Source organism: Cebus imitator, unplaced genomic scaffold, assembly GCF_001604975.1.
Source record: "Cebus imitator isolate Cc_AM_T3 unplaced genomic scaffold, Cebus_imitator-1.0 Scaffold12, whole genome shotgun sequence".
Classification (NCBI taxonomy): Eukaryota; Metazoa; Chordata; class Mammalia; order Primates; family Cebidae; genus Cebus; species Cebus imitator.
Genome location: NW_016107327.1, coordinates 842,363 through 865,910, shown reverse-complemented (window position 1 = coordinate 865,910; position 23,548 = coordinate 842,363). Strand labels below are relative to the sequence as shown.

General features: G+C 35.6%; 1 protein-coding gene across 2 annotated transcripts in view; it reads right to left on the bottom strand.

Annotated features, from left to right (window-relative positions):
• DSC3 (desmocollin 3) overlaps nt 1-23,548 on the bottom strand; it is a 49,343-nt gene that overhangs the window by 13,927 nt on the left and 11,868 nt on the right. For both annotated transcript variants that reach the window (XM_017498051.2, XM_017498041.2), the window contains exons 4-11: nt 21,918-22,037; nt 18,101-18,256; nt 16,704-16,848; nt 14,713-14,879; nt 11,374-11,508; nt 10,791-10,976; nt 847-1,103; nt 594-736 (exon numbers count right to left, since the gene is read on the bottom strand). In XM_017498051.2, coding sequence (XP_017353540.1) covers nt 594-736; nt 847-1,103; nt 10,791-10,976; nt 11,374-11,508; nt 14,713-14,879; nt 16,704-16,848; nt 18,101-18,256; nt 21,918-22,037 — 1,309 coding nt within the window. The remainder of the gene's footprint in view (nt 1-593; nt 737-846; nt 1,104-10,790; nt 10,977-11,373; nt 11,509-14,712; nt 14,880-16,703; nt 16,849-18,100; nt 18,257-21,917; nt 22,038-23,548) is intronic.

Below are 23,548 nucleotides of genomic sequence, written 5' to 3'. Positions count from 1 at the left end.
TTAATAAGTAGTAACGTAGTTACAGACAAGATTTCTAATCCCAGTAGATATTCATAGTACTAGGAAGATTTTTTCTTAAATATAAGATTCCCAGGCTCCACAACCGGAGATTCTGATTCCATTAGTCTAACAAAGTATCTACAGATTAATATTCTTATTTTAATATGAAGACAGGGTTGAAAAACTCTGGGTTACTTTAAGGAACAGAATTCAAGAAAAGGATCATTTTGACCTAATATTCAGCTGAACTACACAAAAGCTCAATTTGAAGTGATACAAACTGATGTGGAAGAGTCTGGTGAGACCATTTTATTTAGTTTTATATGTTAAGTTTTACCTTTGTCCTCTAGCACAGAAATATATAAGAATTTAACGTCTTACCCTACTGGGAATATAAAGATAAATAAAACATGGCCTCTTGTCACCAAACAGTTTCACCTTGTTAGATAATTAGGAGAGACAGAAAGAGTCTTTAAAGTAATTTCAAATTCCATATGCTTACCACCAAAAAAAAAAAAAAAATCTGCATAAAAATAGTTGCATTTTATTCTCTAATTCCTTTATTAAATACCAGAGTAAAACAATTTTTTTACCTTGGTCTATCACCAGGACTGTAATATTATACAACTCATTTTTGGGAGTTTCGACCTCCCTATCCAGGGTTTTGGAAGTTATGATTGACCCTGAAATTTCATCAATGGTGATCCAACCTTTAGGGTCATGCAATTTTTTGTACCTGTTAATAAAAAATAAAAAGTCTTTAGCACTAGAAAATGTTTTCAAATAAGCTACTATCTCAATGATTACAAATACATTATTAGTATGTAGTTACAGATTTCTTTTTACCTTAAACCATTGCTACTTCTAGAGTCAGGGTCATATGCCTTATAGCCATTGATCTTTGACCCCACTGCTAAGTTTTCTTTAATCCGCACAAATTGGGCTGCAGGGCTGCATTCAGGCCCCTCATCCAGATCCCTCACATGAACTGTAACCAAGGCTCTGTTCAAGGCTGTCACTCTGGGTATATCTCTCGCAAATGGCACTTCATTGCTTACTCCAATTTCCAGGTTCACTTGACGGTTTTCTTCATAATTCAGTGGCTTTAAAGTAAAGTCCATGTATATTAGTAACAGTGTAAAATACATTTGGTATTTCAAATAGCAAATGGAAATTTGTCGTTCTGACCAGTGCTGCATAAATTCTATGCTCACATTGTTAATACTGACTCTTATCCCTTGCTAAAAAGAGAGTGGATCCAGGGCTAAGCCTTTAGCAAGAGTGGTCCCAAAGCTTCTGCAGGTGGTTTTATAGAGTTGGACAAAAGAAATTCTTGAAATATTTTTACATTTTGCTCTTATTAAGGAAAATTATTCTGATTCAAAAAATAATGCAAACAGATGACAGTATTCTCATGGCCCTACTTGGAGCATTGTCTAACAGACTGGGCTAAGGGTCATCTGGGTAAGGGAAGCTGCCTTCCTTTGGCTTATTAGTTACTGCTGACTATGGTCCAGGCATTTTATGACACTTGTAAAGTTTGATGTTGACTTTCAGAAAATCAAAAAGGTGCAATGATTTTATTTTCTGTCTGATAGAAAAGATATTCCAAATGTCTTGGTATTTTATTTATTTATTTATTTATTGATTTATTGATTGATTGATTGAGATGGAGTCTCGCCTTGCTCTGTCACCTAGGTTGGAGTGCAGTGACGCGATCTTGGCTCACTGCAGCCTCTGCCTCTCGGGTTCAAGTGATTCTCCTGCCTCAGCCTCCCATGTAGCTGGGACTACAGTCACATGCTACCACCCCCAGCTAATTTTTGTACTTTTTTCTTTAGTAGAGATGGGGTTCTGCTATCTTGGCCAGGCTGGTCTCGAACTCCTGAACTCAGATGATCCACCTGCCTCAACGTCCCAAAATGTTGGGATTACAGGCATGAGCTGCCACTCCTGGCCCCAAATGTCTGTTTTAATTGCCCTCTAAGGTATCTAACTGAGCCATCTAATTTCTGCTTTTACTTTTATCAAAATCCATTTGGAGGCTAATTTCTTCTTAGGAATCAACTTGTTCTTTTGCTGGTTCCTTCATGAATGAGTTAAAACCTTTACTCATCCATGCCCACTACCTATTTTTATGAAAATTATATTTTTGAAAACTTGAGAATTATACTTTGACTTTATAATTTATCCAATGAAACTTTCACAGTGGATACACAGAGAAGTAAGGGAAATACAATGTGCTTAATTTTAATTATCACTGCATATAAGGCACTACTCTAAGCAGTGAAAATAAGCTCACTAAATCCTCATGTTATTATGGAATAAGTTTTATTGGCCTCATCCTCATTTTACAGAGCAGAAAACAGGAAAAGGAGATAAATTGATTTTGTGTAAGGCCAAAAGATTATCACTTGCACTTGACTTTGAAGCTAGGTAGTCCAACCTGAGTCCCTTAGCTTAGCCACACTATAATCCCTCTGTATACTGTGCTGCTTAATTGGCTTACTGGTCTCCAAAACATTTTCAAATCAATCTTTGACTAAAATTCAGTTTTAGATAACAAATCAAGTAAAACCCATAAAACATTATTTTACACTGTACCACAAAGTTGAAGCACTTTTTCTTCAATTTCTCTTCCTGCTTATCAAAACAATCACTAACTAAATATTGAACAAAATCAAAACTGGTGAATAAAATTATTTTAAATATTTCTCCACACCTAGGTATTAACAGAGTAAGACACTAGTATAACAAATCCACTAAAAAGTCAAGAAAATTTCTGAATCTTAGAATCTACAAAATGTATGGAAAACCTTTTTCATTTTGTATGAATATTCCAGAACTGGAGAGCCAAAGAAAAGCAGTATTAATATCTGTTCATTTGATGCTGATGAACAATACTTCACAAATTTCATGTGTTGGTGTGGTCACACGGAGAGTAGAGCAGCTGCTGGCAATGAGAAATGGATGGAAATCTAGAGAACAGCTGCTGCACTGGAGGAGGTGCAACTATTCAATCCAGAACCACTTGCTGAAGCCTTAGAGTTTCTTTGTCCAATTTTTCAAGGCTTATAATGGATATTGCCCTAGTAGCTTAAAACTCTTCTACATTAAAAATCTGGTGAGATGAAATCCCAAAGATTAATGGGCTTAATTAATCCCATTAATTAAAAGGAAGGCATGTAAATTCTCTTCCACTCAGGGTACGTTTTTGTTTCACCACTTAAAAAAGTGTTCAAATATATCCCACATTTGCACTGAGATGTTAACAACTCCCTTGCAAATGTATAGTTGTGAAATGGAACTGAGGACCCTCCATGTTGAGAAAGATCAAGAATAATATCCTCACTCAAGCCCATATGCACCACTGCTGCTGCTCAAATGAACAGAAGACACTGAGATGGAATGAGTTTACCCAGGACTCAGCAAAAGGCTGTATCACTCATCCTTTGTGGTTATAGAAAAGTTATCTATTCTGGAATTTTATAACACTAGTCTCAAGAATATAATATAACTTTTTAAAATAAAATAATAATATTCTACAGTTTACCAAGTGCTTTTATGTTCAATATTATATTTGAAGAGCTATTAGGGAGGCAGAGAGAAATAATTGTTCCCATTTTACAGATAATACAAAGGATAGCTTTCCAAGATCACACGGCTATGGAAAACAATTTAACATAGTGCTTGACAGCATATACTTAGAATCAAAGAGCTAGGTTCAAATTCTGTCTACACTACATCCTAGCTGTGTGGCTTTGGGAAAGTTTTTCGTCTCTTTAACTTTTCTCTTCTGCGAAATTGTTGTAAGAATGACATTTAACACTACAGCATAAAATAAGCGCTTTCTGCTAAATTCTGAGTAATCACTTAAGCTGTCACAGAGGCAAATGAAGGGAATAAATGATGTATTTTTTGTTAACAGCCAATATAATGCAATAATAAGAGAAGTTAACAAGACAATGTTTGCAAGCTTTAATCAGCTAAAAGAAGTGTAAAAGAGCAATTCTTGGTTTGGCCTACTGATTACTTAATTCTTTGAGGTATAAAGGAAGGAATAACATACACTCTTTCCCTGAATATAATTCTGACTAGTAAGAAAGAGCCAGGGCATCAGAAAAGAAGGATTCCTTTTGAGTTAACAACATAGTGATGTAATTATTTAATCAGTACGCAAAAGGTTAGTCATCATTAGGTACATAGCCTATGTGAAAGAAAGATGTGTTTTGAACACCCTGATTTTACAGTGTTTGATTTTGAAATAAAAGATGACTCACTAACATTAAAAAGTACTTAAAGATATGATTTAGCCACAAAATCACAACTCTTTCCCAAGAAAACGAGTAAGATACTTTCGAAGACTAGCATGGCTATCAAAGGAGCCCTGTGATAAATTCAGGTTTTCTAAGGGTTTGTATAAAGTATGAAAAGGAAAACATAACATGGCAGAAGCAAATTTTATTAATCAAATGTTAGCAAATAGTATGAATGACTCAAAGGAAAAGAGAAGGCATGATTATCAAAGGAGCTAGTAATATCAGAAGAAGATATAATTTAAAAAGTAAACTCCCAAATGTAGAAATGAATTAAGGTTCCAAAAAGAGAAGATCCTCTTGTGCAAATGAAGTAATGGCTTTGTCAAGTTAAGTAGCCCAAGTATGGAAAAGAGGATACATAAGGGAAGCAAGGATACCAAGCCAGAAGGAGAACAGCCCAGAGATGATGAGTAAGAGCTTCACATCAGAGAGATCTGGGTTTGTATCTTGGCTGTAAGAACAGAGTTATCACTCCTAGATAGTCTGGACATTCAACACCTGACTGTGGGGTACAAATCATCTAGCCTAGCTGTATGGACTGCTGCATGTTGCTTCTCTTTTGTTCAACCTACTCATCTGGAAATGAGAAGAATGAGAGTAACAACCACATGGAGTTGTTTTGAAAGGATGAATAAATTTTTTAATTCAATGTGGTTTGTACAACCATATGGAGTTGTTTTGAAAGGATGAATACATTTTTTAATTCAATGTGGTTTGATTTTTTTGGGGGGACACTGTTTCAGAGCATGGGAAAAAAGAAGGAAAATAAATTATTTTTGTGAAGCAAGCATAAAATTGATAGTAAAAACTTAATAGCGACTATACAAAAGGAAAAACTATGGATAAATCCCTTTTGTGAATATGGATGTATATCCTGTTCAGAAATTAGACACAATAGCTGAAAAAAATGAAATTACTATCTTGGGTATGACTTATGAGAAAAATGCTAATTCTCCCCAACTTTTTCTACAAAATTAACATAATTGTAAAAACATCAAAAGAGATATTTTTAAACTTAGAAGACAATTTGAAAGTTCACATGGAAGAACAAGCAAGATATTCATAAGAAAAAATCCACAAAGGAGAGCACTACATAAGAGTGGCATAAAACACTGCAAATACTAAAATGCATATTATGCATTTTATATTCTTACATAGCTAGCAATAATACAGCAGCATATATATGCAAATTAATAAACAATAAATTAATGGTACAAAAGAGGATGTCAAAAATAAACTCAAATATACATCTATCTTATTTTATAACAAAGAAAATATGTCAAAACCTGGAGAGTAAATGTATTATTCAATGAATTGTGTTGGAAAAGATAGAAAACTAAAAACAGATTCATATTATATTTTGTTCTAAGATAAATTCCATGCAGATTAAAAGTTTAAATGGATAGATAGATATTTAAACAATAAGAAAAATTTCAGATAAAATATTTTCATAATGTTAATATCATGATAATGACACAAATCTCACAACCATAGAAGCCTCTGATAAATTGTGACCTAGAATAAATTGTGATAAATTATGAGCCCCTGATAAATTGCAAGCCCTGCCAACAAAACAAATCCTGGAGGTCAAAAACCAACAAAAGCAAACTAATGAAACAATAAAAATAGGTGAAAATATTTGCAAAACTATTTCCTACCATAAAACCCTTACAAATAAATAGTTAGTAGATGAGAAGAGCAAAACATAGAAAGTTGCTAAAAGGACTAGTGAGCTTGAAGATATAAAATATATTCAATAGTTTCTTCATATAAGGGGAATGTTCAACCACACTGAAACACCATTTTCTTGCCATTCAACTGATAAATGTCAAAACTTGATAATATCATTGGCAATTATTTTACAAACAGGCACGTGTGTACATTTCTAGTGAGCAAGTCAACACGCACCACCTTTCTGGGGGACAATCAGGCAATAAATCCACCACAGAAAAAATAGCCATGTCCTTGGCTAAGTATTTCCATTTCTAGAAATTTATCCTACATTTAAATTATAGTATATCCATTGTCATATATTGTGAAATAATGAAAAAAATTAGAAAATCCATTGATATGCTTTAAATTTCCATTTATAATGAACTTGTTAAATAATAATTTACATTCATATGATGGATATTTTACTGTAGTTACTAAAATAGATAGCTGTAAAAAAATGACAAAACTATTTACCTTCTGATATGTAATGATTTCAGAGAAAAGTTGTTGAATGAAGAATAGCACAGAATACAGAATATCCATGAGTGTGGTCTAAACTTCCATAGGTATGGAACTGGTTAAAAAAATATGGTATGCCTATACTATGAAATATTACTGATGTATATGTAATGAACTCAAGAGATATGGTAATTGAAGTAAAATGCATTTGTTTTTAAAACAGAAATATGATAAGATTACTGGAACATGTTTGTGTATTTATAAAATACCTTTTGAATAATATACAGGAAACAGGTGGCATGTATTAATTCTTCCAAGCAGAACTGAGTGGCTGACTTTTTAAAAGTGAGATGCTTTACACCATGATTTTTCTTTCTTTTGAACTTTGTACTTTTGTTTCTTTTGAACTTTGAACTAATGAACTGCTTACTGAAAAATTTAAAATTACTGGTTTTATTACTAAATAAATGTAATAAATAATCTGTTGACATTTAAAACAATTAAATGAGATACTATAGGCTAAGCACTTGGCATAATGTCTGGCATTTAGTAAATAATAAATATTAGCCATTGTTGTTAATTTGCATTTAATATTAAGTATGAATTTGAGAATATAATTGAATTTCATTATAAGGGCTGCAGATACAATAGATTCTGTGACACTGAATACAAACTGCCATGTGGGCTTAATGAAGCATAGCACACAGTAATGGAAAGATAATTTTGGAACAGAACAGACCAGGTTTGTATTCCAGGGTGGATAGTTAATATATGCTTGACTTTGAGGAAGTCATTTACCTTCATCAGCCTTAGATGGTGGTTGTGTTTTGGGAGTTTGCTTTTTTTTTTTTTAATCAGTGTAAAATAGGGATAATAAGACCTTATCATATAGGGATATGACAACTATGTACAACTTAAAAGTGCCTAGCATTTTCTGTGACATAAAAGAAATTTGATTCATGGTAACTACTTTTAAAATTCTAAAAACATTAAAAGTATTTCCTTGATGTAGAAACTAGGATATAATATCAAACATAAGGGCAACTATCTTATGTTTTAAAATAATGAAAATAAGTGTATACAAAATATATTGGAGAAATTTTTGATATCCTCCAGATGTGAAATTAGGTTAATCTGAACCAAAAACAAACCAGTAAAGTATTATTATGTAACTGCTCCCTATTCTGGAGAATCCTGGAGTGCTATGCAGAAATGAAGCAAATGTGTATAAGCCACATGGAATGAGAAATATTCCAGGATATAGGTTATAACTTCCAATCACCTTTGTACATTTTTTCCTTACTATATCTATGGTCAGAACTCCTTGGACAAAAAAACATACAAAAGAACCCTGAGTACATATACTCATTGATTAGATATTTTTTAAAATTAGAGGATGATCTTTTGAAGAAGTTTACTAGAGATCATTTTGTATTGGTAAAAAAAAAAACTTGCAAATAGAAATTTAATTCCTAGTGCTATTTAAATTTTAGCTCCTCTAAGTGAGACAAAACCACTGATATTAAATAATAATGATAATGATAGAGTTTCCCCATACAGATCTTGAGTAAATGTCTTGAGGGAGACTGGAGGAGCTGCCTTCTGACCAAGGAGCAGATAGACAGCACGCCAAAAGGTCTGAGCTTGGGTCTCTGACAGAACCTACTGGAGTTAGTTAGCATCGTCTATCTCCCCCAAATCTTGAAATATTCTTTGACTTATTTATAGGAGAAGCCAAGGTTTGGTGAAGGGGAGATGGGAGATCATCAAGATTTGTTTTCTAAGCACCAATCATGACCCTGCTGGTTAGAACAGGATGCAGTCAAAAAACCAGCCACAATCAGTTAAAACCAAGAAGATGATGAGAGAGACCTCTAGTTGGCCTCAATCCTCGTTTTATGCTAATTATAATGCATTAGCATGCTAAAAGACATTTCCACAAGCTCTGTGATGGTTTACAAATGCCATGGTAATGCCCAGTTTATCTTACATTATCTAAAAGGGGAGAAACCTTCAGTTCCAGAAACTCCTTCCCCTTTTCTAGAAAATTCATGAATAACCCACCCCTTATTTAGCATGTAATTAAGGAGTAGCTATAAATACAGCTAGCCAGCAATCCACAATTGCTACTCTGCCTGAGGAGTAACCCTTTTCTGTCTGTGGAGCAACCATTTCCCTGCACTCTGTTGCTCTAATAAACTTGCTTTCTTTTCACTTTACTCTGTTGTCTTGCTCTTGAATTCTTATCTGGGTGAAGCCAGGAACCCTCTGGGCTGAGCCCCAATTTGGGGATTCTCCTGCATCAGGAGGAAGAGGGGAGAAGGGTGTCCAGGAGAACCTTCAACAAAATGTCTGTTGTAATCATATCAATTTGACACAAATGCCAGTAGTAGGTAAGTGTTCAGCCTTGGAAACTGCATGAGATAATACAGCAGCCCTTTTCAGGACAATTATACACCACAGACCCTCAGCCAGTTCCCATGTGTGCTGAAAGATTCACATCTCAAGCACTCAAAGATTTGGCTTTTCAGATTCGGGGTTCCCACTAAAACCAGAGGGCTCCCTCAGCAGACAGCAGGCACAGCCCAATCCAGAAGTTAGGTGAATTTAAGGCTCTCTGGGGGAAACCTTCAACCTGTGGGGTCTGGTTACCGAGAAGGGATGTGAAGGGTAAATGCCCCAGGTATCCATCTTTGAGAAAATAAATATAAAGTAAGCTCTACATGGTTTCATGAATGGATAGACACCAAAGATGACTGGCTCAATAATGCAGAATGGATTGGCTTTTCCTCCTTCCCTGTCTTATTTCCCTACCTTAACATTGGCTTCCTGGGACCCAATTCCTAAATATCTACCCATGTTCAGGTCTTTGTCTTGCACTCTGCTTTCTAGAGAGTCCAGATAATGACTAGATTGATTTGGACTAATAAAAAATAAGCCGGGCGCGGTGGCTCACGCCTGTAATCCCAGCACTTTGGGAGGCCGAGGCGGGTGGATCACGAGGTCAAGAGATCGAGACCATCCTGGTCAACATGGTGAAACTCCGTCTCTACTAAAAATACAAAAAATCAGCTGAGCATAGTGGCACATGCCTGTAATCCCAGCTACTCGGGAGGCTGAGGCAGGAGAATTGCCTGAACCCAGGAGGCGGAGGTTGCGGTGAGCCGAGATCGCGCCATTGCACTCCAGCCTGGGTAACAAGAGCGAAACTCCATCTCAAAAAAAAAAAATAATAATAATAATAATAAAAGCAATCAGTATCATTTTCTTATTTCCTTTCCTATTATTCTGAACTATAAAGCATAGTGTGTTTTTTTAAGTACTTGGTTTTTAGTATTCAATTTAAGCAGATCACATAGAAAAATAAAATAGGGAGGCTTGATGTCAAGAGTCTATACTTGACTCTCCACATATGGACAGAACTTGCCAAGTCTTAATATATGACCCTTGGAAATTTTTACTGAGGTAATAACTCCAAATAGAGGTGTTAATGTACCAAAGATGCTACTGTACTATTTTTGGCAGATAAGCCTCTTTCACTCAATGAATGACCCCATTCTTGTCCACAAGACAATTTTTTGTTGTTATTGTTCTGAGCTAGAAGTATAAAACCAATGATCATTTTCAAACATATCCTTTCCTATCCTCATAACCTGGAGCCTAGAATGTACCAGGACAACCAAATATACAACATATTGAATAAAAAATATGTTTGTTCAGTGCTGTCTGAGGTAACACTAAATTTCATTGTCAACGTTACCTTTACAAGGGTCAATGTTACCTTTACAAGCATCAGATACAACCAGGCATATATTAAAGAGAAAATGAGAAGAATCTGGGCTTCTATGTCACATCATGTAAGAATTAAGAAATTGAGAATATTTATCCTACAAAAGGTAAGTCTCAAATGAACACAGCAGACTTTTCAAAAGAATTATACCTGTTCTGAATAGCATTAGAGGAAGAATTAGAACCAAATGCCTGAGTTATAAAAAGAATAACCTGCGCATAGCAGAAGTAAGAATTTCTGAGAACCAAAGTGTTTCAAATATGGAATAAGTGGCCAGTGGAGCCATGGAGATCCTTAAAAATGAGAATGTTCAAGCAGAAGCTAGTGACTAGCAACTGGCAATAAAATTACAGAAGACAGACAGGCATGAGATTGGAATAGTGGTTTAAATAGATTTTAAATTATCTTCCAACTAGCAGAGTCTATGATCTGAAACTATTTAGTTGATTAAATTATTAGTTAACTAAAACCAGTTAATTTGCGAAGTTGTCAGTTACACATTACTGTACCTTTACAACACAAAGAACACCTTCATTAGTTCCTTTGTCTGTGCTGATTTTGAAATGTCCATTTTCATTTCCCTTTAAAATGGTAAAATTGGCTCTCCAATTGGCAGTATTAATTAAATCCTTATCTTCTATAGATATTCGTAAGATTTCCACATTGAATACATTTTCCTCTACAAATGCCTCATACTGAAACAGAAAGAAGTCATTGAAAATTAAAATTTTACTTTATAGACAACTTTTACAAAAAAAAAGTGATTCCAAAAATACTTACCATTATAATTTCACATAGATTATTTTAAAACTATGAATCACAAACACTATTGTTTCATTAAGGGTTATCTTTAAATAAAAGAAGAGTTTCATTACAAATGAAGACTAATGTTACTGGTCTTTAACAAAAGGGACATAATAGAAGCACTAATATAAATAAATTTACATATCATTTGTTTAAACTTTAATTTTATTCATAAAATGCATATACTTCAAAGTATGATATTTTATGTTGTATTAATTTTATTAATTCAATTTAAATAAAAAATGACAGTAGATAAGACAGAGGCATATTTTGATATTATATACTTACAGCTTTTTGTCTGAAAGTAGGTGCATTATCATTTGAATCTGTTACTGTTATGATACAAGTTGATGTGCCTATCAATCCAAAAAACTGGCCATCCATGTCTTGTACTTTCATTATCAATGAGTACTTGTCTACAACCTGAAAACAAAGCAAATATTTAACTAGCCTTGAACAATTTTTGTTAGATTTATAAATGAAACTTCAATTGCACACTCACTCACTCACACACACACATCTGTGTGTGTCCGTGCTTTTACCTGATTTCTATATTTGCGCAGACTCTAGGAATTTGGTATACAAGAATAAAGCTGAAAAGGTAGGGAGAGATTAGATTACCAAGACCCATATTCAGAAATTATACTTAACCTTTAAGTAACAGGTAGTAGCGAAAAGATTTTTGGAAGTCATAAAGGCAGCACAAAATTAAGAATATTTGAGTTTTAGAAAAAAAAAAAATTCTTAAGTTTTGGTGTAATTTGAAGTAAACTGAGAAATCAAAGCAATTAGTTTAAAAAAAAAACCTGCAGCGATCATCTAAAACAGGTGGTCCAGGCCAGTGCAGTGACTCACGCCTGTAGTCTCAGCACTTTGGGAGGCCAAGGTAGAAAGATCACTGGAGGCCAAGAGTTTGAGACTTGCCTGGGCAATATAGCAAGACCTCATCTCTCTACAAAAATAAAAATTTAGCTGGGCATGTTGATGTGTGTCTGTACTCCCAAGCTACTTGAGAGGATGAGGTGGGCAGACCCTCAAATGGGAGTTCGAGGTAACAGTGAGCTATGATCATGCCACTGCACTTCAGCCTGAGCCACAGAGCAAAATCTCTTCTCTAAAAAACAAATAAATAGGATAAGATGTCGCAATAATGACAAAGAGAAAGGACAACAGGAAAGTTACTTGGGAGTTAGAATGGAGTAGGACTTAATAGTAAATTCTATACACAAGTTAAGAGAGAAAGAAGCGGTTGAGAATGATGTAAAGGTGTCTCATTTGGAGAGACAGGAAGATAGGGGCATTACCAAACAATGCAGGAATGTAGGAGGAAAATTATCAGAGGAAGTAAATACTACTGAGGTTAGCAAAGGGGTAGAAATACTGAGTTTTGTTTTACATATGTCGAATCTTATGTGCCTAAAGGAAATCTAAGTAGTAAGTCCAAAAGGCACCTGGATATATGGCCTCATATGTATGGAAGGGATCATGGCCAGAAATGTCTATCCAGAAGTCATCAGTATGTAGATGGTGGTTGAGATTATGGCAGGAATCAATATTATTCAATTGAGGAGAGACTGCAGGATGAGAAGAGCCTAGGATACAAGGAACTATGGCATTTCTAGCATGAGGGAATAAGAAGACTATGTAATGGCCACTAAAAAGGAAAGATCAGAGAAGCAGGAGGAAGACCAGAAATCTAAGGGGAGAGAGAGTTTTAACAAGTGTCAGCAGTAGAAGGGACTTAAGGTTGCTGCTGGATTTGGCAATGAAATTTGGCAGTTGGTGTGATGATGGCAAATCAAAGTCATTAATTTGTGGTCCAATCATCTTTGTGGCCTTTCTCTTTTATCTTACTATTCTTTCATCACACTTTTATTATTTTGTTTTGCTTCATTTTTCACTTCCGTCTATCTCTTCCCTCAGTCTTTATTTTACTTGATCTCCCTTCCACACTGAAAACCAATATTCTGGCCAGGCGCCATGGCTCACACCTGTAAATTTCAACACTTTGGGAGGCTGAGGCAGACTTATTGCTTGAGCACAGGAGTTGAGACCAGACTGGGCAGTGTGGCAAAATCCTGTCTCTACAAACAATAGAAAAATCAGCCAGGCATAGTGATGTGTCCTGTAATCTCAGCTACTCAGGAGGCTGAGGTGGGAGGACTGTTTGAGCCCAGGAGGTAGAGGATGCAGTGCACCACGATTGTGCCATTGCACTTCAGCCTGGGCAACAAAGCAAGACTCCATCTCAAAAAAAAAAGAAAGAAAGAAAGAAAAAGAAAAAAATACTAAGAAAGTAACCAATATTCCCACCTTAAAATGCTCTTCCCATATGTTTTAAGAATCCCTGATATTCTGTTTTTCTTCCTCTAAATTCATTGCTTTTTATCTCCCATGATTTTTACTTCTCATGTTTTTCCCCTCAACACTCCATGATTGTTGCCCACAAAATCCTGGTAGATTTTTTCTCCTTCAGGAAAGTAACAGACATGGGCTTGGCCCTAAAACTGTATCTTACAAGTTGTGAACCTCTAAATTTAATTTTTCCAAACCTCATTTTGAAAAATGTGATGACTAAAGCCTGATAACTTGCAGTTTTATTTATTCACTTGATTACCATATCATCTCTACAAACTCCACAGATACAAAAGCACATTCAGATTGTCTCTTTAAAACTTTCCACTTATGATTATCCTCATGTATTTTATCTATAACATGAAATGCTCTGGTCCCATAAAAAATAAAAATAGCGATAATTAAAACATTTGTACTACTTCTGAGTCTTTTTTTATAGATTCCTACCATCGCTGTTTGTTTCTTTGGCATCAAATCCCATTGATTGCTTATTTATAATATATTTTATGGTATTCTAGTTGTAGTGGGAAACACTGAACTATTCCAACAAAGCTATTTTGTGCATATAAAATTGATTCATCTGCCTTAGTCAATAATGCATGATTCTGAGTTAAATGGAGACTGACAAAATAGAACAATAAAAACTAAATATAAGAAGATTCGGTGCAATAATTTGACTTGAGCAAGTCAATCAATTATTCTGTCATATTTCTCCTTTATAGATTGAATATAACACCTATCTAGTCAAACAAAAATATTCTAAAAGGCAAAAAGAAGTTCAATATAAAGTACCATATACATGACAATACGCTATTACTATCATCCAAAAAGTGTTATATATTTTTAATAATCCATCAATTTTATTTCAATTAATATTTTCCCCACTAAAAGTGTATCTATAATAATTAAAGTAGAAAGCAGGACATGATCTGCATTCATAGAACAAGCAAAACTTATTGTCCTACATGAAAATTTAAACCTTTGCTGAACTGGAGCCAACTAGGCACATGTAAGAAAAAAACATTTTATAACAATTTTTTTCTTTCCACACCCCTTCTAAATCCCAATTGATCTGTATTTCTTATTCCTTATAGCTACTCTAAAATAAGGAAATACAAATAATATTAAAAGCAGAAAAAAAGTTAGGAATTCTTATTGTCTTATGCCTAAAATAAAATTAAACTCTTAATCCACAGGATAGCAAATTATAATAAATGGGAGAGGGAAGCTTAATCCTCAGAGAAACGATATTCTGTGGAGTGTGTGAGATACCTCTCTGTCCAAATAATGAGAGACCGTGGTGATTACACCTGTGCTGGGATGCACAGAAAAGCGCCCAGGAGATCTTGGTGTCTGCTCCAAAATGCTGTATTTCAGACGTGTGTGCATTGTGTCCGGCTCATCTCTGTCTGTGGCACAAACCACCCCCACTGTAGTACCTGCACATTAAAAAATAAAAGAGCCTTTAGTTTCCAGCATTGCTAAATATATTTAAAAGTATCTACATTCTTAACATGTTAACAATGATGATGAAAACCTAATTTAAAATGTATTTATTGCCAGCACTATTATTTCAGTGTTAGATAGGACTGATGAAGATAACTTCAAATTTATCACACAAAACACTTGGATGCTAAAAATTAAGATATACTTTTGTTCTGCTCACAGTTTAAAATATTTGATCATAAATTACTAAAGAAATTATTTAAATGGCAATAAAAAATAATTTGAATTCATATTTGCACATATTTCAATAACAAACCTAGCTAGGGGAATAAACCATGTCTCCTTAATAATCACATTTTTATGGGTATGCAGTTATAATATAGATGATCAAGTTGACCTTTACTAGTCCAGCCTCTCATTTCTATGATCTTTTTGCTGCTTCCTGTTTTGATCTGTTCTACCAAACCAGTTTAGTATTACAGCCTTAACTTGTCTGAACCTACTGATAAAATGTGCCTAAAGCACCTTGGGTTAAGCTGGGCATCAAAGTGTTTGTCCTTTATTTTTCTCTGTTACTACAGAAGAGAACAGAATCCTTAACAAAGCCTGAAACCAATTACCTCTTTTTGAAAAAGGAAAATCATACCCCATTGCTAATTAATTAACGACAATGTAATGTCATAGAATTGTGAAGCTAAAAATATTATAGATCATCTAATGTAACGAACTCCTTTTACAAGTAAGAAAACTAAAAGGGACTTCCATGAGTGCCCACAATGAATTAGTAACATGCCCTACATCAAAAACTATGTTTCCTATGCTATAGTAGCTATTTTACCATCTATGTGTATTTCATAACATCATGTTATAAACCTCCACTATACACAATAAAATTTATTAAAAAAAAAAAAACTAGGTTTCTTACACTCCAAACCAATAATTTCTTAAATTTTTTAACTGTGTCACATGAGTAATAAAGAGGTTAACATCTATGACATCAAATTAACAAAGGAAAACATAAAGGAAAAGGCAGATAAAATATTGCAGTGAGGGTCTAAGCAACTACTGGAAACTTGAATAAGCAAATTAGCAAAGTCATCCTTTATGACTGAGTCCTCCTTCTTTTAACTTTATTGTGAGTGGTTATTCTCCATATTGCAAATCTCAGAAGTTCTCAGAAGCCATTATAAGTGCTACATTTTAAGGGCCAAATAAACTAAAATACTCTGGTTTTCCACACGTAAGAGCAAGTGTTTAGAATGGAGAACATTTGATGTAAGTTTCTCTGAAGTTATTCCAGTATTCATTCTAAATTGGAAGTAGCAACGTAGTGGTTTTAAGAGAAGAGAATATGAATAGAAGCACAAAAAAATTGAACTCTCAGTGGAAGCCATTTAACACCTTCCCAAATAAAACCTAAAAAAAAAAAAAAAAAAAAAAAAAAACTATACTGATTTCAGTTTTATTGTTCATTCCACCCTGCATGTCCTCTCTCTCTTGGAGTTGAGAATAATGAAAAACCCACATAATGAGAAAATGAAATAAAATATATGAACTAAATATTATACAAAGCTTAAATAACTGTTAGCTGCCTTCACAGTTAATTTGTATCATATTGGCAACAACAAAAACTTCTGTACTGTCTGCGTAAGGCACATATGATTGAAACTGATGGGATTAAGTTTTTTCTAGTAAGTAGACACTAGTTCAACGTTATCTCAGGCTGATCTGGCCTTGAGTATAAAAAGCTCAATGTCTTTTAAAATGTACACAGACATGTTGAAAATGATTTTTTTAATTCTTAAAAACAGACTTACCAAGTCTACTACTTTCTGAAACTTCAAAATTATAAATTGCCTCTGTGAAAACAGGGTGGTTGTCATTTTCATCCTCTACTCTGATGGGCAGTGGGAGAGGCTGATCTGCTGAATATCCATCTGCAGTTGACGCATAAGCAATCAACTGCAAAACAGCAAAAAGACAGTTCCGTTAATGTCAGATTCTGGCAAGACAGAGTAAGATGTTTTATCTACTACCTGCTTTGCAGATCTTTTCAACAATAAACTATTTTGAAGGTTTTTTGTGTGTGTTCACTGTGTTTTTAACTATCAAAGCACCAAATGTAGAAACACTTTACTGCAAAGAGCATCCAGTACGTGAAGGAAATCACTACTGCAAATAAAACCTAGGTCAGAGTACAGTGAAGTCAGGGCTGACTCTGTCCGTTAGACTGAGGAATTAATTGTGAATATAAATTCTCTCTATAATCAGAAAACTATGTTGGGGAGAACAATTAAACTCACTGCAAGGGGAAAAATTCCTACTACATCACCTAAATAAAGCAGCAATTCCCAATTTGTCACTACCAAGCCCTGTTATTATTTTATCTAGTAGACCACATATTTGTAAGAATTTTTCTGACAAAATGTATTAATATCCCCATTGCTGATTAAACGCAATGCAATGTAAATTGAATATATTTCTATTCAGCATATGATTACAACACTGAATTGAACATTTTCTAACCAAATGCAAAGCACGTCACACGGGGTACAGCAGTCATGTTTGCTTACACAGCCTCTTTTCCCTCTTTTTCAAGGAACAGAATCTCTCTTTCCAGTAATCATTCCATCAGAATCACAGGAATGACACATGGCCTCACAGCATTTACCATATTATACTAAAAATTATCTGAGTTATTTCCCATCCATATCAGAATACTGGCTTATTAACCCTTATTTGAGTTTTGTCTCCCACTTTCACTTTCTTATGTGGTTCTCAGATGTGATCCAGTAATCATCTGTGTGGAAGAAAGACAAAAATGGAAGTAAGAGCAGTATAGAAAGAGGACTCTTCCAATCAACTATAGACATGTCTTGAAGTGAGGAAAAGGTACCAGTAACTAGTGAGAAAGAGAGCGAGATTATCTCATAAGCAAAACTAACTGTTCGGAAATTTACTGACATTTACATTGAAATACATTGAAATTTATGTTCATATATTAAGCCTCTTTGCTTCACTTCAGTCTTACCTAACAACAGTTGAGACAAAGAGCTGACCAAGCATTCCAAAACATTTCACATTCTATTTTCCATTGACTCTAAGATACCCTCTAAGAAGAGAGTGCAAGAAGACAGGAAAGAGTAGATGGAGTAAGCATCAGAAGGAACATAGTTTAATAATTTAAAGCCAGGCATATCAATAAAGGTCCTACATCAAAAACATCATATTCTTCACGATCCACAGGCCGAGTGCAAAACAGATTTCCAGTGTCTCTTTCTATATAAAATAAATTTAAAGGTTCTTGATCAACTCCACGTCCACTTATTGAGTAGAAGACAGTATAGTTCTGTGCTGCATCAGATTCAACCTAAAAGTGGAAAAAAGTATGAAAAAATTAAATTCAGTTAAAATATCATTTTTTAAATGCAGCTGATGTATCTTTTTAAAGAGATGATTTCAATAGAAAAGGTAGAAAAGAACAATAATAGCTATTGTTGGCAAGGGTCAGGCAAATAGGGACTCTCATATGAAGAAGAGAATGGCAACTGGAATGTACCTTAGGAAGAAAACTGACAAAAAATTAAAAGAATAAGCTATGAGAATAAACAGGAAAGGATCTTTCTGGCAGAGGAAGTAGAAAGTGCAAGAGAACAGGCTGGGGTTTTGCCTAGAATGTTCAAGAAGTAGCAAGAAGGCCACTGCGATTGGAGTAGAAAGAGCATGAAAAGAAGTAGGGGATGAAGAGGTAATGAGGTAGTAGGGCCACATCACACTGGAGAATTTGAGGGTGCTGGCTTTTCCTTGGAGCCAAATGGAAAACCACTGAAGAATTTAGACAAAAGCAACATCATCTGATTTCTATCCTTAACGGTAATACTAACTGTTTTGTGAAGCACAACGAGATGTGTTTGGATGGGTAAAAGAAAAAGTAGGTAGACTACTGAGGAAGTTACTGCAAAAACCCAGAGAAGAGACTGTAGTTAGTTAGACTAACATGGTAGCCACAGGGGTGGTGAGAAGTGGTTAGATTCTGGATATAATTTAAAGGTACAGCCATCAGAATTTGCTGATGGGTTGGATGTGTGGTACAAAGATGGAAGTCAAGGGTGCTATGTCAGAGGGTGCTAGTATCTCTTAATATCTATTCTGCCCATCTTCCTTAGTATTAGAATTTGTAGTGATCACAAAGTTGCCCAGAAGAAAGGATTTGTCAGTCACTCTTGCAATTTGGTAGAGCCACAAGAAAAGGTCAGGTCAAGGGAATATGAACAAAAATGATATGTGCAAATCCCAGCTGTGCTGTAGAAAATGAGTGAGTATATTCTCCCTGTTGGACACAGAGATGAGCCATCTGGAACTTGCAGGGACAGCCAAGCTAAAAATAGAAAGAAGCCTGGGTCCCTGATATTTTCTCAAATTAGAACCTTTTTACCAGATCAAACTTTTATCAGAAAGGAATAAACCTCCGTCTTGCTTAAGCCACTGTTATTTGGGATCTCAATAAAATGCCACTCTGCCAATAATGTATAATAATACAGAAATCAAAAGTTTAACTATGAGAAGAATAGGCAGATAGGCTAAATTGAAGCTCAATATCGATTTCATTTTCCTTCTACAGTGTCCTCTCATAGTGTAGATTCTAGAAACACTCAAAAAAAAAAAAAACCCAAAACCCCCAAATTTTGCCGAAACTCTTGAAACCAGAGTTCTGGATTTAAACATGGTTGATTAGATGTGCTTGAACAAGACTGGAAAGCCAAAAGTGAGGTAGGCAGATGTCTTATTTTTGCTGTGTCTGCTACTTTTGCTGGCATCACAGTTTTTCTTTCCTTCTTTCTTTCTTTCTTTCTCTTTCTTTCGTTCTTCTTGTAGGCAGGTGTGTCATTTTTGCTACTTCTGCTATTTTTGCTGACATCACAGTTCAGATGATTTATTTTCCTCCCTCCCTCCCTCCCTCCCTCCCTCTCATCTTTCCTTCCTTCCTTCCTTCCTTCCTTCCTTCCTTCCTTCCTTCCTTTCTTCCTTCCTTCCTTCCTTTTTTCCTTCCTTCTTTTCTTCCTTCCTTTGCTGAAACAGCATATGTACTACTACATATTTGACAATTTTGTGAGTATTACAAAATAAGATACAGATCAATCTTTATGCTGACGCTGGTTGGCACAGTTCAGAGACTGTTTTGAAGTTGCATGAGGAGAAACATGGCTCTGGTGTTTTCCTGACTGTGTCAGTGGCACTTTGGTTCTAGAAATAATGTCTTCTTCATCATGGAGAAAGCAATACACCCCCTGGTTGTAGATTCTGTGGTGTCGCTACCTTGGGGATTTGTTTCTTAAAGTGTAACCTAAAGTTTGTTTCTTCAGCCCTCCAGGCAATTCTGCAAACTCTTTAATAAATGGTAATAAATCCTTATCTGTTGAGTACTTAGAGAAAACTATGTTTTTTTCAGCTTAAACCTTATGAAACAGACTCCAATGCCCAGAGAGTTAGAAGGATTGAACTTTGCTAACTGAGATGGGAGGTTGATTTTAGGAGAAATAACAAGCATTTTATTTCTAAGTTTAGTTTGAAACTCTATTAAACTTCCAAGTTTAATATCAGTTAGATAGTTTGGGCTGGAAATACAAAGTTTTAAGTATTCTGTGTATGAATAATACTTAGAGTTGTGAGATCTGATGAGATCACTGAGAGAGTAAATATCAAGAAACAAGAGACAAGATTAATTGACTGAGCCCTGGAGCTCTCCAAAGTTTAGAGACCAGGACCGCAGGCTAGGGGGGTGGATGAGGAAGATCCAGCCAAACATACTAAGGAGTGATCAGTCAGTAAGTGGAAAACTAGATGAATGGTGTCCCAGGAGCCAAATGAAGAAATAGTTTAAAAAGGAGGGGAAGGCCATCTATGTGAAATGTAAACATGTCAAGGAAATGAGTACTAAGATGGTGACTGGTTTTGCAACCCAAAGGCTAAAACTAGCTATAATTGGTACAACTTTGGCCATTAGAAATCATTTCTTAATAAGCCTCAACAGTGTTCAAATTCCAATATTCATGAAGAACAAACAAATGTCTAGCACTAGGGTAGAATAAAAAATAAGTGTGAAAGACTGTGGAAGGATAGTTAGAAACCAAAACAACTAGCACACAGGTTACACCATTAGTATTAAGTAGCAAGCACACTATTTTAGAAATTTAAGGGAAAAAGCCAAGCAAAAGGCCATAGCCCTACTTCAGTAATGGTTTCAGTTGTGCATGTTCCATTTAGATCTTAATGAGAAAAGTAAACCTGATTATGTCAGTAATCTGCTTAAGAATTTCTCCTTGTTATTAAGATAAATTTACACTTACTAGCAGAATGCACATAGCTCATAGTGGTTTGACCCCTACCTCTGTCTTCGGCCTCATCTCCCTGCTCCATTCCATCACACCTTGAAAGACTAAGCCACCCAAAGCTCCTCTAAGGAGCTCTCACTTCTGCACTTCCCTCTTCTTCCACAGTAAGTCACCTGCAGGAAAATTTTCTGTTTTTTGGGACTCAACTCACTTGTCTCCTTCTCTAAGCCTTCTCTTGTTTTTTACCACCTTATCTCAGGGTTTAATGTTCATCTCATGTGTTAACAAATCACCCAACAACATCTCTATACTAGAATCGCAGCACTCATCACTAAGAATTATAATTATTATCCAACTTCTGTCTCTTTCATGGAGCCAATAAACCACAAGAAAACAAGGGCCATAACTAAATTTATTTCTGTCTTTAGGACCTAGAGTGGTACCTCCCACAAGATATAGTAAGTGCTCAGTAACTCCCTGCTAAATGAATGAATAAACAAAGATCATTGAACAGCTTTAGAGCCTTTCTCATACTATTAGGTTTTTAGTGATTTTCTTTTTCATTTTCCGTTTGTTACATACACCTCATGAACATCTTTAATCAGATCTGTCTAATTTTATGTTTAAAGAGGTATTAAATCTGAATGAAACAGACTCTGAGAACTGAAGCAATCCCCACCAGAAAAGACGTAAACCTACTTGTTGAAGAAACAAAGGGAAAGGGCCCAAGGAATTCTCCTGCATAGAGCAGGGGATGGGTGCCCATCTCCTCTTGGCACGCCTGAGAACAGTTTCTCTAGTGTGTCTTTTCTTCAATACCTGAATTTAGAGAAAAACAAATACATAAATAAACAAAAGCATCACAGTCTACTTCGTGTAAAACAGTGGACAGCCCATAAACCTAAGGCTTCTTTGGAGGTTCAGTGTCAGACATTCCCATGCTGAAGCTAAACCAGTTAATTAAGTCTTTCCACATTAGAAGGGTAAGAAAGAATATATCCAGATTTTAAAGGTTTCAGAAAACAGAGAATTTATTTTTGTATACCATTCTAACACTGACTATACTTTCATATCAGGGAAATCATCACTAAATTCTTAGTTCTTCTTGCTTTGTCCCACATAGAGACAGAGAACACATTCTCTCTACAACCATCTCCAGATGGCACTTACCTGTTCTTTTAGTTAAAAGCTCATGCCCTCGGATCAATCAGAGGAAAAATAATGGATGTCCTTCACTGCCACACTGTTCTATCTGCACTGTCCAGTACAGCAGCCCCTGGCCACTGTAAGTCATGTATTTAAATTTAAATTAACTGGAATTTAATAACACAAGAAGCTCTCTCCTTCGGTTGCACTAGCCACATGCCAAGTGCAGAGCAGCCATTAATATCGAGCTACGATATCAGACAGTGCAGATAGTGCACGTCTCTGTCAGGGGAGAAAGTTGTATTGGACTTTTTAGTGATGTCCATCTCATTTCATGATGCAGCCAGGGAGATGTTTTATTTCATGAGAATTAATAAATAATTGCCTTAAACATTTACCAAAGTGCTAAGCTGTAACTTAAATTAGCTTTATTATTAATATGGTTAACACAGATTAACTCTAATCCAGTCTCACTCTTTCATCATTTTGTGACTACTTTCATAGCAGCATTCCTTACTGTGAAGGCTTTGCATTAAAAAAAATTCTGAATACTATAAGAGAGGGATAACCAAACTGACATCAGGGCACAGAAGACATGATTAGAAACTATTTCTCCTCTCATAGAGGAGAAATAATTAAGCGTTAAGAAAGAGAGGGAGAGACAAAAAGAGCAAGAGTGGAGGATAGAAGAAAGGGAGAGAGGGAAAGTAACAGAGGGAAAAAAGAGAAGGGGAAGAAGGAAAAGGAAAGGAGAAAGAAAAGGGAAGGAATACAAAGGATGGTAGGCTGGGCGCGGTGGCTCATGCCTGTAATCTCAGCACTTTGGGAGACTGAGGCGGGTGGATCACGAAGTCAGGAGTTTGAGACCAGCCTGACCAACATGGTGAAACCCCGTCTTTACTAAAAATACAAAAATTAGCCAGGCGTGGCGGCGCGTGCCTGTAATCCCAGCTACTCAGGAGACTGAGGCAGGAGAATCGTTTGAACCCGATAGGCAGAGGTTGCAGTGAGATGAGATCATGCCACTGCTCTCCAGCCTGGGGGACAGAGCGACACAGCGAGACTCCGGTAAGAAAATGGAAGGGGAGGCCGGGCGCGGTGGCTCAAGCCTGTAATCCTAGCACTTTGGGAGGCCGAGGCGGGTGGATCACGAGGTCAAGAGATCGAGACCATCTTGGTCAACA